At 44.6% G+C, this 16,167-nt stretch overlaps 1 protein-coding gene across 1 annotated transcript in view; it reads left to right on the top strand.

Moving 5' to 3' along the window:
• LOC120058848 (probable phospholipid-transporting ATPase IIA) overlaps positions 1 to 5,601 on the top strand; it is a 39,596-nt gene extending 33,995 nt beyond the window's left edge. The window contains exons 27-28 of the mRNA XM_039007586.1: positions 19 to 222; positions 3,362 to 5,601. Of these exons, the coding sequence (XP_038863514.1) occupies positions 19 to 222; positions 3,362 to 3,498 (341 nt within the window). The 3' untranslated portion in view covers positions 3,499 to 5,601. The remainder of the gene's footprint in view (positions 1 to 18; positions 223 to 3,361) is intronic.
• The last annotated feature ends 10,566 nt before the right edge of the window (positions 5,602 to 16,167 follow it).

Below are 16,167 nucleotides of genomic sequence, written 5' to 3'. Positions count from 1 at the left end.
GTTCTCTGTGCTCCTCAGGCAGTATCATCATGTATGGGGCATTGCTGCTGTTTGAGTCAGAGTTTGTCCACATCGTGGCCATCTCCTTCACCTCTTTGATCCTCACGGAGCTGCTGATGGTGGCGCTCACCATCCAGACGTGGCACTGGCTCATGATCGTAGCCGAGCTACTCAGTCTGGCCTGCTACATCGCCTCGCTCGTCTTCCTCCACGAGTTCATAGGTGGGTAAAACACATACTTAACACCCACACACATTTGATGACATGTTTCTGGCCAAGGAATTCCGATGCCAGGAATTTTGATACAGATGAGACAAATAATAATGTATCCACAATTGTATTAACCTGTACACAGTGATAGATTGATAGTAATGGTCTTTCACTGCCCTTGGAGTTGTACGTCAGCATTCAGTGATGACAGGCTCTTCTCCATTCATACTGTGCCCCTGGGCTGTCTGAGACCTGGAGGTTACTGACTGTAGGAAGTCCTGCTAAAGGTGAATAAAGTGACAAATAGTACCAGAGGAGTGCAGCCAGCCACCGGCATGCAAGAGTGTTGAAGTGGAAATGCCAAAGCCTCGTGTTAGTTTCCTGCTCCCGCTACCACACACACGCTGGCCAAGGTCTTTGTGTTTATGACTAAACAGCCTGCTGTAGTTTAGAAACGATTGTACCACATCTAGAACCACACACACTGCTGCTGATGTTAGTTATGGAATTTCATGTCGGCTGTATTATGTAGTTTATGAAATATAAACAGTGGTAGGCGGCAGACATTTGTCACTTGAAAAGCCCAAGTAAAGCGAAAAATGTGACGAATGGACTAGTTGCATAGATTCCGATCAGTTACTTCAGTCTAGTTGCGTTTTCCAACCGTTATTTTAGGCCTTTATGTGGGGTGTGGAGGTCCATTTTCAGACCACAGCGTTATGACCTGAACGTGGTCAAAAGTGCCCTTCTCATTCTTCTCTTTCTTAAAAGAGAGGTAATTTTAACGTTTAACGACACAAGTAACACAAAGGATACATAATGTCCCTGAATGGAACAGCTTGAATCCAAGTCAATTACATGATAATCCATTTCGCTCATCTGCTGTATTGGCAACATGCTAGGTCTCCCTATTCTCCTGTTTTTCAAAGGCCCAGTGCAGTCAAAAACGTGATTCACCTGTGTGTTATGTATTTCCATACTATGAGGTTGGAATAATACTGTGAAATGATGGTAATGCCCTTTTTAGTTTAAGCTGATTGAAAAGACCGCCTGAAATTTCAGCCTGTTTTAGTGGAAGGGAGTTTTGGCCTGCCTGGAGACATCACCATGCGGTAAATTAGTTAATAGATCAATAAGACAAAGAGGTCCAAACCTCTCTGCAAATAACAGCTAGTTTTCCGTTTTCCACTCGCCACTGAGAAAAATTGCTCTTTGCTAAGAAGCTATGTTTGTTTATTTTTTACTGTTTTAATAGAAAACAATCACAGTAATGTACTAAACTCAGCAAAAAAAGAAACATCCCCTTTTCAGGACCCTGTCTTTCAAAGATAATTAGTAAAAATCCAAATAACTTCACAGATCTTCATTATAAAGGGTTTAAACACTGTTTCCCATGCTTGTTCAATGAACCATAAACAATTAATGAACATGCACCTGTGGAAAGGTCGTTAACAGATAACAGACGGTAGGCAATTAAGGTCACAGTTATGAAAACTTAAGACACTAAAGAGGCCTTTCTACTGACTCTGGAAAAACACCAAAAGAAAGATGCCCAGGGTCCCTGCTCATCTGCGTGAACGCGCCTTAGGCATGCTGCAAGGAGGCATGAGGACTGCAGATGTGGCCAGGGCAATAAATTGCAATGTCTGTTCTGTGAGACGCCTAAGACAGTGCTACAGGGAGACAGGACGGACAGCTGATCGTCCTCGCAGTGGCAGATCATGTGTAACAACACCTGCACAGGATCGGTACATCCGAACATCACACCAGCGGGACAGGTACAGGATGGCAACAACAACTGCCCGAGTTACACCAGGAACGCACAATCCCTCCATCAGTGCTCAGACTGTCCGCAATAGGCTGAGAGAGGCTTGCCTGAGGGCTTGTAGGCCTGTTGTAAGGCAGGTCCTCACCAGACATCACCAGCAATTATGGGCACAAACCCACCATTGCTGGACCAGACAGGACTTGCAAAAAGTGCTCTTCACTGACAAGTCGTGGTTTTGTCTCACCAGGGGTGATGGTCGGATTCGCGTTTATCGTCAAAGGAATGAGCGTTACACAGAGGCCTGTACTCTGAAGCGAGATAGATTTGGAGGTGGAGAGTCCGTCATGGTCTGGGGCGGTGTGTCACAGCATCATCGGACTGAGCTTGTTGTCATTGCAGACAATCTCAACGCTGTGCATTACAGGGAAGACATCCTCCTCCCTCATGTGTGACCCTTCCTGCAGCCTCATCCTGACATGACCCTCCAGCATGACAATTCCACCAGCCATACTGCTCATTCTGTGCATGATTTCCTGCAAGACAGGAATGTCAGTGTTCTGCCATGGCCAGCGAAGAGCTCGGATCTCAATCCCATTGAGCATGTCTGGGATCTGTTGTATCGGAGGGTGAGGGCTAGGGCCATTCCCCCCAGAAATGTCCTGGATCTTGCAGGTGCCTTGGTGGAAGAGTGGGTTAACATCTCACAGCAAGAACTGTCAAATCTGGTGCAGTCCATGAGGAGGAGATGCACTTCAGTACTTAATGCAGCTGGTGGCCACACCAGATACTGACTGTTACTTTTGATTTTGACCCCCCCTTTGTTCAGGGACACATTATTCCATTTCTGTTTGTCACATGTCTGTGGAACTTGTTCAGTTTATGTCTCAGTTGTTGAACCTTGTTATGTTCATACAAATATTTACACATGTTAAGTTTGCTGAAAATAAACGCAGTTGACAGTGAGAGGACGTTTCGTATTGTTACCCAGAAATGATTTGATATTGAGATAAAATTGGCTGCATCTAACATAACCGTTTAAGTCACTAAATGAACTGAGTAGTGGCAACTGAAACACGAACCAAATACTCAACTTTTGACTACTTTAATTAATACACATATAAGTTAATTTATCAAAATACTTTTGGTCCCCTAAAATGGGGGGACGGTTCACCCGATATGGATGAAAATACCCTCAAATTAGCGCTGACAGTCTGCACTTTATCCTCTATAGTCATTGTATCATTTCAAATCCCAAAGTGCTGGAGTACAGAGGCAAAACGAAAAACAAAATGTCACTGTCCCAATAATTACGGAGGGCACTGTATAAACATCTCTGTTTGAATGACCCACCATCCTGCCCTCTGTTTCCTGTACTGTTTCTAGATGTATATTTCATTGCCACGATGTCGTTCCTGTGGAAGGTGACGGTCATCACCCTGGTGAGCTGTCTGCCCCTCTACATCCTCAAGTACCTGCGCAGACGCTTCTCACCTCCCAACTACTCCAAGCTCACTACTTAGAGAGAGACGAGGAGGCAGCTGTCCCCGCCGCCGCCACCATACAGTACCTCCATCCCTGCTTCTGTGCACTGGGAGAGAGGTCTCTGCTTTCACTCCTCCCTAACTCATCTAACGGAGCATATCTTTATTAGGACCTTAAGGGTTCCCTTCCCCTTTAATTTATTCTTAAAGGTTATTGTGTAATTGGAAGAGATGGTGTGGGAAGAAAAAAAGTTTGATTTGAGAAGAGAGAAAGTTGTGCAAGTCTACAATACGTCCCTTGTTTAGATGTAAAGACTGAGTATGTTTCCAGACTGATTGGATTGGTGGTTGGATTGACTATCACTGGTTGGGAATTCCATACCATGTAGACTGAAGCTGGAACCGGAATTCTGTGTTTTGTCATGGTAACATGTCTAGAAATGTGTGAATACCATCAGGAAATAGGTTCCATAATGTACTAACAGAGGGCTATGTGTGCCTCTTAATCATGGACTGACTCATTTACAATATAGGGAATATAGAAATCCTGTTTGGTATCTAAACATCAGGCCTATAGAACTGTAACAAGGAACGCCTGCTTGGATTTGACTAACATACTTGCATTAAAAAAAAATACATGCTTGTCAGTCTGAAATGCATTGAATTGGTAATTATGTTTTAATTGCACATATTTCTTAAAAGTAATCGTTGTAGTTACATTGGAAATATAGTGTGAAATGTAATTATTTTATATTCCCCCCCTAAAATTATAACATACTGTAATAGTTACTTTACTGATTCAAAACTTTACGGCACAATCTGTTAATGGATAACATTGGTATTGAAGTAGCATTTCTCAAGGACTTTATGCAATTTGATGTTAAAACAGTTCTGGGGTTTAAAGATGGATGAGTGAACTGATCAGTTCTGTTTGTGTATGTGTTTGTGTGTCACTTAACGACTATAACCCAACCAAGTGGAGGTGGCTTGGTGGTTCAATATAGCATGATAACCCACAGGCTCAGATGTCAAAGTGTGTGTGTCTGTCATTTCGTACGTCGGAGCGGCGAATGGTAAAACAGTTTGTCTAAACTGAAGAGCATGGTCAATATTCAGCCACTAACAGGATGCTATTTGTAGCCAAGACGTATATTCCACTTTGGCCTCCGGATTAGCTGTCCTCTAAGCCAGGGAGTCTGTAGGCTACCCTGTCATGTGGCCACTGCCCACTCCTGACGCCAGTTCTGGCCACACTGTATCATTGCATGATTCACTTTAGTTGTGACATGAAGCCAATTCAAGCCATAGCTGAAAATACTCTGACCACTGTCCAGCTGACCCCTCGCCTACCCCCACAATTCCCACTGCTTCTCCCCACAGACACAGACATGTCTGGAATAGAAAATAACACTTCACCTGCTCAGAGTGGATGGCCCAGGAGAATGTGTTGATGTTCAAAATGTATTAGTACACATTTGAGGGAAGAAAAAAATGAATTAATTCCTCCCATACTGTTCCTCCCAATTCCTACCATTCAGTAAATTCAGAGACTGGTACTAATGACATTGTGTTGTATTATCTCCATTTATATTATTTGAGCTAATTTGACGCATTATAAAGATGTAGCCTAATACCATGACGGGGTTACTGTTAAAATGTGTGAATTATTTGAGTTAAAGAATGCATACAGCGTGGCATAACTACTAATTCAATGCTTTTATTGTACAGTTCCCACTGGACACAGATGTACATTTCATTGAAATGACATGAAAACAACGTTGATTGAACCAGTGTGTGCCCAGTGTGTTGAAATTACAGGCATTTTGTATTGTGTAACCTACTGTACATCTCCTTATTTTAGTTGAAGTTTCAAACATTGAAACCATTTGAATTTTGACATGCCTTTTTGCACAGAAGTTTGTTAGCACTGACAACTACTTTCTTTTGTATCATGTGGACTTTGGAGGTTTCAAACCATCAATTGTGGTAGAATGACACTGCATAATTGTAAATAACCTGTTTATATGTATTAACCTTGATCATTTTGTGTTGGTGTAATTGCATTCTAATCAGCAGAACAAAAAGGAGGATAGTGTTGAATTGTGGATTTCAGTGGTGATCAAATAAATCTCATGTTTTTTCCTTTCTAGTCACTTAACCTTCATTTTCATTACTCCAAAATCCTTTTTTAAAGTATTTAAAAAATATATATGTTTAGCTTTGTGTGAGTACATTTTTTATTATTATTTTTTATTCCTCAAGTAAAACTGTAAGACTGAGGCTGTACTGTAGTGGAAATCTTCCTTATGTAAATCAGTATGTCTCATTTTCACCAGAGGAGGGAGTCCCTGACACAACACAGGCTGCTCTCCTCTACAGTCAGCCACACTTTCCAACGAGCAGATCCTGTAGCCTTCACTGTGGAAGGGTCAGTCTATGCCCTGTCACTTTGACCATGTAATGTCAGATAGGGATTTTATCATGATAGGGAACTATATGGGATTTAGTTCATCTGATAAAATTCATCATAATACATCATAATCTTTGCAAATAATAATTGAATCTCACACCAAGTTAGAACATGCACAAGTTAAAATGTATTGAATCTACCAAGATTTTGCATTCGTCCCAGAAATTATTTTAGTTGGAACCAAGCCTCAGCCCAATCCGCAAAACATGGAGTCAAACCCCACACTACTGTGTTCATAATAAAATCCTGCTTCTCCATCCAATGTTTTTTTTGTTTTTTTTGCCCGAATGCGTAGGTTATACCAATAAAAGAACCCATTTAAGTTAATCAGCCCAATGAAAAGTGAAATTCCACCCCAGAATCAACAGCAATGACCCCTAACCTTAATGTTTAAACTCTTTCCTCAGAGATTCAAGCGTTCAACAGAGTCCCTTGTTGCAGCATTGCCAAACCTACAATTCAATCAAAGAGGAGAGATATAGAGTACCCAGTATGGCTGAAGACTCATTCTGATGTCAGGGAGTCCTCTATAGAGAAAGACAGCTTGTTAGGGTCAATTGTACTCTTACGGGGGAAAAAATTTACCTTTACGGAAAAACATAATCATGATTTTAATAACATTATTTTGTCAAATAGAAAATGATGTCAAACCCTATTCGCCGTACTGTTTGGATAAATCAAATTTGACAGATCAATACAAAAAAAGTCAATATAATTCAATCTGTTACACATTCTATTATGCCCAGTGTAAACAAAGGATTTTGGTGATGACCGGTAGGCTCCTCATAAGAAAAGGTGCTAAGCATGCACACAACCTCCTCAACAGCTATTTATAGCCTGGTAGGACTGGAACGCTTCGATTGGTCTTAGCACCTACTACTATTGCGAAGGAAGGGCCCCTGAAATATTTCCCCTCCTACTGTAATCCTCTATAACACCTAGTGAGGGAGAGTGAAGTACAGTGCTGTTAAAACAGTATCGTAGGGAGACGATTCAGATTATCTACAGTTACTGTCAGTTAATGTTTTTTTCCCATTGCATAATTAGAAGAGGAGGAGCTATCTGTTAAGGGAGTGGTAGTACTTGTATTTGTAGTAGTTGTTGTAGAGGTAGCAGTGGTGGGAAAAAGTACCCAGTTGTCATACTTGAGTAAAAGTAAAGATACCTTAATAAGAAAATGACTCAAGTAAAAGTCAGTCACCCAGTAAAATACTACTTGAGTAAAAGTCTAAAAGTATTTGGTTTTAAATATACATAAGTATCTAAAGTAAATGTAATTGCTAAAATATACTTAAGCTTGAAAAGTAAACGTATAAATAATGCCTTATATTAAGCAATCCAGACGACACCATTTTCTTTTTCTTTTTTTAACGGATATCAAGTGGCACACTCCAACACTCATTTACAAACGAAGCATGTGTGTTTAGTGAGTCTGCCAAATTAGAGGCAGTAGGAATGCATTCAATATGTAATGAGTACTTTTGTGTCTCAGGTAAAATGTATGGAGTAAAAAGTACATTATTTTTCTTTAGGAATGTTGTGAAGTAAAAGTTAATAGTAAAGTAAAGATACCCCCAAAAAACTACTTAAGTAGTACTTTGAAGTATTTTTACTTAAGTACTTTGCACCACTGAGTAGTAGTTGTAGTGGTATTAGCTGTGGTACTGTAGTACAAGTAGAAGATGCAACTCTTCCTATAGGGGTCAGGTTATTGTTGTTATTGTTATTGAGGTGCTGGGTGAATAGATAGTCATAGTGTTAGATGTCTCCCATGGGTGTTAGCCTGAGAGGGCAGGAGTGGCACAGCACAGGGGTGACTGAAAGGTTGGTTTCTAGCTGCTTATTCTCTACCACGTACTGCTGAATAAAGAAGTTTCAACGTTGAACTCCCCACCTCTTGGCTACTGTGGAAACAAACAGGAATAGAAGGGATAGAAGGATGTCAGAGTTATGAGTTAGGATCTGAAACTTGGTACTACAACATCGAAGAGTGTCTTCTGGGGGGATTTTGTTTCATGGGATTTCAGAACACCACCTGTGCTCAAAAGGGGAGAATCCATGAGCTATGTAACTTTATTTACGGAACGTATTAGTTCATATAGTTTCCATACTGATACGGAACATATTAGTTCATTCAGTTGAAAAAGAAGGAAGGAAATGTTTTCCAAAGATGACAAGTGGCAAAAGAAGAACAGGATCCCTAATTACACAACATAATATACTGCCTGGTTCTACTATCCAAGCATTTTAGTTCAGTTCCATTAACTACTGTTCTGTCCAGGAATAAAGCAGCAACTTTAAGAACTTAAAATGGTTTTATAGAACTTTATTTTAGGAATTAATTTTAAACACTGGCTGAAACAATGAACAGGAAGTCCAAACTGAAATCTAAATACAGTAGGAATGTGGATTTTTGACAAGTTGCTTCTCTATCAGTTAGTACTTAAAACATCTAGTGTACATTGTAATGTGCTACAAACAACTATGTCAATAATGACGCTCAAGTCAAGACAGCAGTGCCACATTAAAGGTAGACTCCACAATATGACATCAAATGAGTGGTGACTTCCTGCTTACAGAAATCCATAACAACACAATTCCAATTTTTGCTTTTACAAATGCAGGTGTCCCTGTAAGGGGCGGATATAAATTGTGAACAACCAGTGCTTACAGTCTTGGCAGATTTTAATTTGGTTGTTGTTGATTACTGTAAGGAAGAAGTATCACAGCTGATGATGATGTCATATTGCTGAGTCTACCTTAAATAATACAATTGCATGGATTTCTTAAGGAGAAACTCAAATGGAGCCAAATGTCTACGCATACCTTTATCTGTCTGAATTTCCTTCGAAAGCTTTCCATGAGACATGATATAATGTGCCATGCATTTCCACATCAAAGTTCCACTGCTTCACTGGTTTCAAAACTAAAACACCCATGTTACAATTGAAAAACTCAAATGGTGTAATGCTATAACCCAGACAATGCTCCCTAAATGAGCTGTTTTACAGTGAAGGAAGAATCCTGCATGAATTTTGAAAAAGTGGGTTCCTCTAGCAAAAAACGGAAATACAAACTCGGCCTTCTGGACAGGCGCAGTCAGGTTTCCCTTCTCAAACTTGTGCCATATATTAATTTTCTCATTCATAATTTGCATTGCACAAGAGTAACGTCACAGTGGAGGAATTTACATCTGGTAGGCAATGGATTTAACACAGACAGTCAGAGAGTTAGGCTAACCCTAAAATGTATACTCTGAATTGTGTGATTTTCTGCACAATTAATGTCATATGTACTGATCTGTCAAGTTTTTATTTAACCTTTATTTTGACAGGGAGTCAATGCTGAGACCAAGGTCTTTTTTCCAGATGAGCCCTGTTGAGCACCACAATACAGTCACTGCAGTCACTTAGTTCGATAGTCTGGATCTAGCACCCAAAACCATGTCAGAACTTGAATCAGATCCCTGATTATGCCCCTTAAAGTATAATTAGTTTCCTATGGAAAGCTCTGCTGCTCACGTCATTGACTTTTATTTTATATTATTCTTATTGTATTATTTTGTTTATATTTTATTTTATACATTGTTTTAAATATTTAACTCAACATTGTTGGAAAAGTAAGTATTTCATTGTTAGTCTACACATGTTTACAAAGCATGTGACAAATAAAATGAGATTACATTTGTTGTCAGCACACATATCAGTGTCCTAATTTTCTACAATGTACAATGTACCACAATGGGTATAAAGGTTCTTCCACTTTAAATGAACAACAACTTTAAAAGCTTTATGAATGCCTCCATAAGTCCTCACAAGTCATTATATATTAATGGTGGGAAATGTCCTCTTACTTAAACAAAATGGTTGCATATCCAGTACTTGATCCATTCACAAGTTCCACATACTCTGGGATGCATCCTGTTACAAGGTATTAAAACGTCTAATCACCTATCTTTCTATTATGTAGCATAAGAAGCCAATCCACAAAATGGGTGTAAGAGAGTAAAGGCCTGATATAGGCCTGCATGGGGTTGGAACTAATGTCTGTTAAGTTTACCTTGGCTTCTCTGTATGTCCAATTCCACTGCTTCCTCCTCTGGGCACCACACTGAACTTGTTAATGTGCTGAATTAGGCTTTCTTGAAGCATTTATTGGTTTAGGTTACCCGGTCCCATGATTTAAAAAGACCTTTCCAAGATAAATGCTTCAGGTAGACCTTGAGTGTTTAATTGCTAGTGTGTGTATTACGTGTGAATAGATTTACAGTAGCAAATGTACATAATAAAAGTCCATAAAAGGATAATGCATAAGCCCCAAGAGCTGACTGTGTTGCCAAAATGCAATCCAAACAATGACATGTCATTGTTGACCATTAGCATAGAAGCCAGGATAGTGGGGCCTTGTTCATATTATGAAAAGTTAAATCAATGTCATATGTACTGATCTGTCAAGTTTTTTATTTCACCTTTATTTTGACAGGGAGTCAATGCTGAGACCAAGGTCTTTTTTCCAGATGAGCCCTGTTTAGCACCACAATACACGTCAAAATACAATACACACATTACTACACAACCATATACACATACAAATATACGTTATTATACACAACAATACATGAAAATATCAGGATATGGTAAGACCCAGATGCAGACCGTGTCGAAGTAACAATGTTTATTACAGCAACAGGGGCAAAGGTACAGGATGGCAGGCAGGCTCAGGGTCAGATCAGGCAGAGTGTCACGCCCTGATCTGTTTCACCTGTCCTTGTGATTGTCTCCACCCCCTCCAGGTGTCGCTTATTTTCCCTAGTGTATTTATCCCTGTGTTTCCTGTCTCTCTGTGCCAGTTTGTCTTGTATGTTTCCAAGTCAACCAGCGTGTTTCCCGTTCTCCTGCTTTTTGGATTCTCCTTTTTCTAGTCCTCCCGGTTTTGACCCTTTCCTGTTCTGGACTTTGTACCCGCCTGCCTGACCATTCTGCCTGCCTTGACCATGAGCCTGTCTGCAACTCTGTATGTCCTGGACTCTGATCTGGTTTTGACCTTTTTGCCTGTCAACGACCATTTTCTTGCCTACCCCTTTGGATTAATAAACATTGTAAGACTCCAACCATCTGCCTCCTGTGTCTGCATTTGGGTCTCGCCTTGTGCCTTGATACAGAGGTCAAAATCCAGAGACGGGGCAAAGGTACAGGACGGCATGCAGGCTCAGGGTCAGAGGCAGGCAGAGTTGTCAGGCGGGCGGGCGGGCTCAGGGTCAGGACAGGCAAAGGTCAAAACCAGGTAGACGAGAAAAGAGAGATTGGTATATACACTGGTATAAATACACAGGGGATAATGGGGAAGATGGGCAACACCTGGAGGGGGTGGAAACAATCCCAAAGACAGGTGAAACAGATCAGGGTGTGACAGTACCCCCCCCCCCCCCCCAGGGGCAATGAGAGCTAGGTCCTGGATGTCACTAGCGGGGTCCCAGCACCTCTCCTCCGGACCAAAACCCTCTCAGTCAACCAGGTACTGGAAACCCCTGCCCCGTGGTCGAACACCCAGGAGGCGTATCACCGTGTACGCCGAAGGAGGAGGGGTGGGCCTGGAAACAGAAAACTGTGAGACACGGGCTTAACACAGGACACATGAAAGGTGGGGTGTATATGAAGGGTACAGGGCAACAGAAGACGAACAGCAGAGGGACTAATCATTTTAGAGATGGGAAACGGGCCAATAAACCGGGGGGAGAGTTTGCGGGATTCCACCCGGAGGGGCAGATCCTGGGTGGATAGCCATACCTTCTGCCCGAGATGATACCAGGGAGCCGGGGGGTCCGATGGCGATCCGCTTGTCGTCGATATCTGGAGGTGGTCTTGAGGAGGGGCGACCGGGCTTTCCTCCAGGTATGATGACAGCGGCAGACAAACATCTGGGCAGAAGGTACGCCAACCTCTTCCTCCTGCTCAGGAGAGCGAGGACTGATACCCCAGGGAACATTTAAAGGGCGAAGGGTGTTGCGTGCGTATTCCACCCACACAAGATGCTGGCTCCAGGTGGTGGGGTTGGCGGAGACCAGGCAGCGCAGAGTTGTCTCAAGGTCCTGGTTGGCTTGCTCTGACTGGCCATTGGACTGGGGGTGGAACCCAGAGGACAGGCTGGCCGACGACCCAATGAAGGTGCAGAACGCCTTCCAGAACTGGGACGAGAACTGAGGACCCTGGTCGGAGACCATGTCCATGGGCAGTCCATGGATCCGGAAGACGTGCTGCACCATGAGCTGGGCCGTCTCCTTGGCCGAGGGTGGTTTGGGGAGAGGAATGAAGTGGGCGGCTTTGAAAAACCAGTCGACCACAGTCAGGATGACAGTGTTGCCCTCAGACAGGGGGAGAACCGTGACGAAATCCAGGGATATGTGGGACCAGGGATGGTGAGGGACAGGCAGAGGTTGCAGAAGGCCAGCCAGAGCTTGCCGATGGAGTCTTATTCTGAGCTAACACTGTGCAAGCGGCGACGAATGCGGAGACGTCAGGGACCATGGTGGGCCACCAAAAGCATTGTTGCACAAATGCCAGGATCCGGCGGGACACCGGCTGGCAGGCCAGTCTGGAGGAGTGGACCCACTCCAGGACCGCGGAGTGGACCGTGTCAGGCATGAACATCCGGTTATCGGGACCCCCCTCCCCCCACCCCGGGGTTCGGCTGAGAGAACCATGGCATTGAGGCGATGGGAGAAGAAGGCGCAGGGATGTAGCTTCAGGTCCAGGGCAGAACGCTGGGACAGGACCGCACTCACTCCTACATCCGATGCATCGGCCTCCACCATGAACTGGCGGGAAGGGTCAGGATGAACCAGGATGGGAGCAGTGGTGAAGCAGTGTTTGAGGTCCCGGAACGCCCGGTCAGCAGCAGGGGACCACATGAACGGAACCTTGGGAGAAGTGGGTGCTGACAGGGGGGAAGCCAGGGTGCTGTAATGCCAGATGAAGCGGCGATAGAAGTTGGCGAAGCCCAGGAAACGTTGCAGCTGCACCCTGGACGAAGGCTGGGGCCAATCCACCAACGCTCTCACCTTCCCGGGATCCATCTGGACACTCCCAGCAGAGATGATGTACCCCAGAAAGGGGATGGTGGAGCAATGGAACTCGCACTTCTCTGCCTTGACAAACAGCTGGTTCTCCAGGAGGCGTTGAAGAACCTGTCAGACGTGGAGCACATGTTCTTGGAGGGAGCGGGAGAAGACGAGGATGTCATCAATGTAGACGAAGACGAACCGGTTCAACATGTCGCGGGGAACATAATTTACTAGAGCCTGGAACACAGCAGGGGTGTTGGTGAGGCCAAATGGCATGACCAAATACTCGTCGTGGCCGCTGGCCATGTTGAAGGCGGTCTTCCACTCATCCCCTTCCCGTATCCGCACCAGGTGGTAGGCATTCCATAGATCCAGCTTGGAAAACACGGTGGCCCCCTGGAGCGGCTCGAATGCCGAGGAGATGAGTGGTAGTGGGTAGCGGTTCTTCACCGATATGTCATTGAGTTCCCAGTAGTCGATGCACGGGAGCAGGGTCTTGTCCTTCTTCTCCAAAGAAGAACCCTGCACCGGCGGGAGAGGACAAAGGATGCATAAATCCTGCAGCTAGGGAGTCCCCAATGTAGGTGTCCATAGCCTTGGTCTCCGGTCGTCCCCGGGGCGGAGTGGTGCTAGGGAGAAGGTTAATCCCGCAGTCATACGGTCAGTGCGGCAGAAGCGAAGTGGCCCGGGCCTTGTTGAACACCTCTCGAAGGTCCTGGTACTCCGCAGGAATGGCGGAGATGTCCGAGCCACCCTCCAAACCCCCAGGAATACATCCCGGGGCAGGTTGCGCTGACTTCAGACACTGGGCGTGGCAGAACGGACTCCAGCCCATGATGGCACCAGTAGACCAGTTGATGAGGGGATTGTGTCACTGGAGCTAGGAGAATCCCAATACCACAGGAATCTGAGGAAACTTGATGAGCAGGAATTGAATAGTCTCGCTGTGATTCCCTGACACCTGTAGGTTGATGGGAGTGGTAATATGAGTGACCCGGCCTATAGAGCGCCCGTCCAGCACTTTAACATCCATGCGAGTGGAGAGAGGCTGAGTGGGGATGTTCAACTCGGAAGCCAGGGTAGCGTCCAAAAAACTCTAATCGGCCCCAGAGTCAATGAGGACCCGGAGTGATTTAGACTGGCTACCCCACAGCAGAATGGCATGAACAGGGATGCGAGCAAGGGAAGCAGGAAAGTTCTCCATATGGCCCACCAGAGTACTCGTTCCTAGTTGCATAGGCTCGGTAATCGGTAACTCAGCCATCTCCGGTGACTCTCTGGGAAGGTAGGGAGGCCTCGGGTTCTCTCGGCAACGGGATCATCTGGGACTTCCGGGATGACTCGGAGGCAAGGTGGAATCCCTGGATGTGCGAGCAAAGTCGAATTTCCTCTCCCTCTGTCGTCCCCGTAGTCGTCCATCGATTCAGATGGTCAAAGCAATGAGGGAATCAAGATCCGTAGGTAACTCCCAAGCAGCAAGCTCATCCTTGACCTCCTCCGAGACGCTGTGCAGGAACATATCGAACAGTGCTTCCTGGTTCCAAGCACTCTCCACTGCCAACGTGAATCCACCACATAGTCAACCACACTGCAGGAGTCCTGCCGAAGCTGGATTAGCTCCCGGGCAGCTTCTCTCCCGGAAAACGGGGCGTAAAAACCTTCTTCGCCTCTCCCACGAACCCCTCCAAATTAACGCATATTAATTGGCTGTTGTTCCCATACAGCAGTAGCCCAGGTATGAGCCCTCCCGGACATCAGCGTGTTGAGATAGGCTACCTTGGAGCGATCCGAGGGGAAGAAGGAGAGCTGAAGCTCAAAAATGAGGGCACTCTGAGCTAGAAACGCCCGACAGGTGCTCGACTCTCCATTGAAGCATTCCGGGGGGGTAAACGGGGCTCCCAAGAAGGTGGAGTGGCCGATGAGATGGCGCTGCTAGCAGCTGGGTTACTGAGGGGCTGTGGGGTTACCACCGTGGTAGGCTGCCTTCCAGACAACCCTCAGAATTGCTCCAACAAACTGTTCCATGCCTGGTCATGGCATCCAGCCAACGTTTGGACCCCCTCCATAAGGCCACGAGCAGTTCCTCGTGCCTCCCGATGCTGGCTCCTTGGGAGGAGATGGCGTTGCGCAGCTGGTCCGGGTCTACTGGGTCAGTCAAGGCCAGTTCGTACTATCAGGATAAGGTAAGACCCAGTTGCAGACGAAGTAACAATGTTTATTACAACAACAGGGGCAAAGGTACAGGATGGCAGGCAGGCTCAGGGTCAGATCAGGCAGAGGTCGGTAATCCAGAGATGGGGCAAAGGTACAGGATGGCAGGCAGGCTCAGGGTCAGGGGCAGGCAGAGTGGTCAAGTGGGCGGGCGGGCTCAAGGTCAGGACAGGCAAGGGTCACAACCAGGAGCACGAGAAAAGAGAGACTGGGGGAAAGCAGGAGCTGATACAAAAACGCTGGTTGACTTGACAAACAAGACGAACAGGCAACAGACAAACAGAGAACACCGGTATAAATACACAGGGCATGATGGGGAATACCTGGAGGGTGGTGGAGACAATCACAAAGACAGGTGAAACAGATCAGGGTGTGACAGAAAAGCTAAACACAATCATAAAAAACAGACACATTCTTCAGTAAAAAGGTCCCCTAACAGCCGTCTGAAATGTCCCAGAAGCACCAATTCCTCCAAATTTAAAGTCCATTGGAGATCATTCCACATGCAAGGTGCAAAAAAAGGCAGTTTTTTGTTAGATACTTCCCTGCGAAATATGTATGTCTAATGGTAATATATACCACATGTATTTGCAATGCAAATTTTTGCTGGGGTCAATTTAGCTGTCCATGATTTCAAACTTTTTTTCGTCTTATATTAGAAGTTTCCAATAGGAAGTTGTATTGGTGGAAACTGAGAATTCCTCAAAAAAGATTCCATGTTTGACATGACAAGCAAGCCAACCAATAGCCTCATTTTATTTCCAGCAACATATCCCACAGGTTCAAAACCAGACTGTAATTAAGAGAAAAGCCTATATGACTACTTCTGATTTTTACAACTCAATTAAAAGGTACTAGTTACAGTAAAGTGACCATCAAACATTAGAATTGTGTAGCCTAAAACATTTATGTACTGTATATAGTATACGTACTGTTTTCATTTTTTTGCCTCTTTCCTACAGTCATT

This window comes from Salvelinus namaycush, chromosome 14 (assembly GCF_016432855.1).
Source record: "Salvelinus namaycush isolate Seneca chromosome 14, SaNama_1.0, whole genome shotgun sequence".
Classification (NCBI taxonomy): domain Eukaryota; kingdom Metazoa; phylum Chordata; class Actinopteri; order Salmoniformes; family Salmonidae; genus Salvelinus; species Salvelinus namaycush.
The sequence above is the reverse complement of the archived record's forward strand: the minus strand, read 5'-3'. Positions and strand labels throughout refer to the sequence as shown.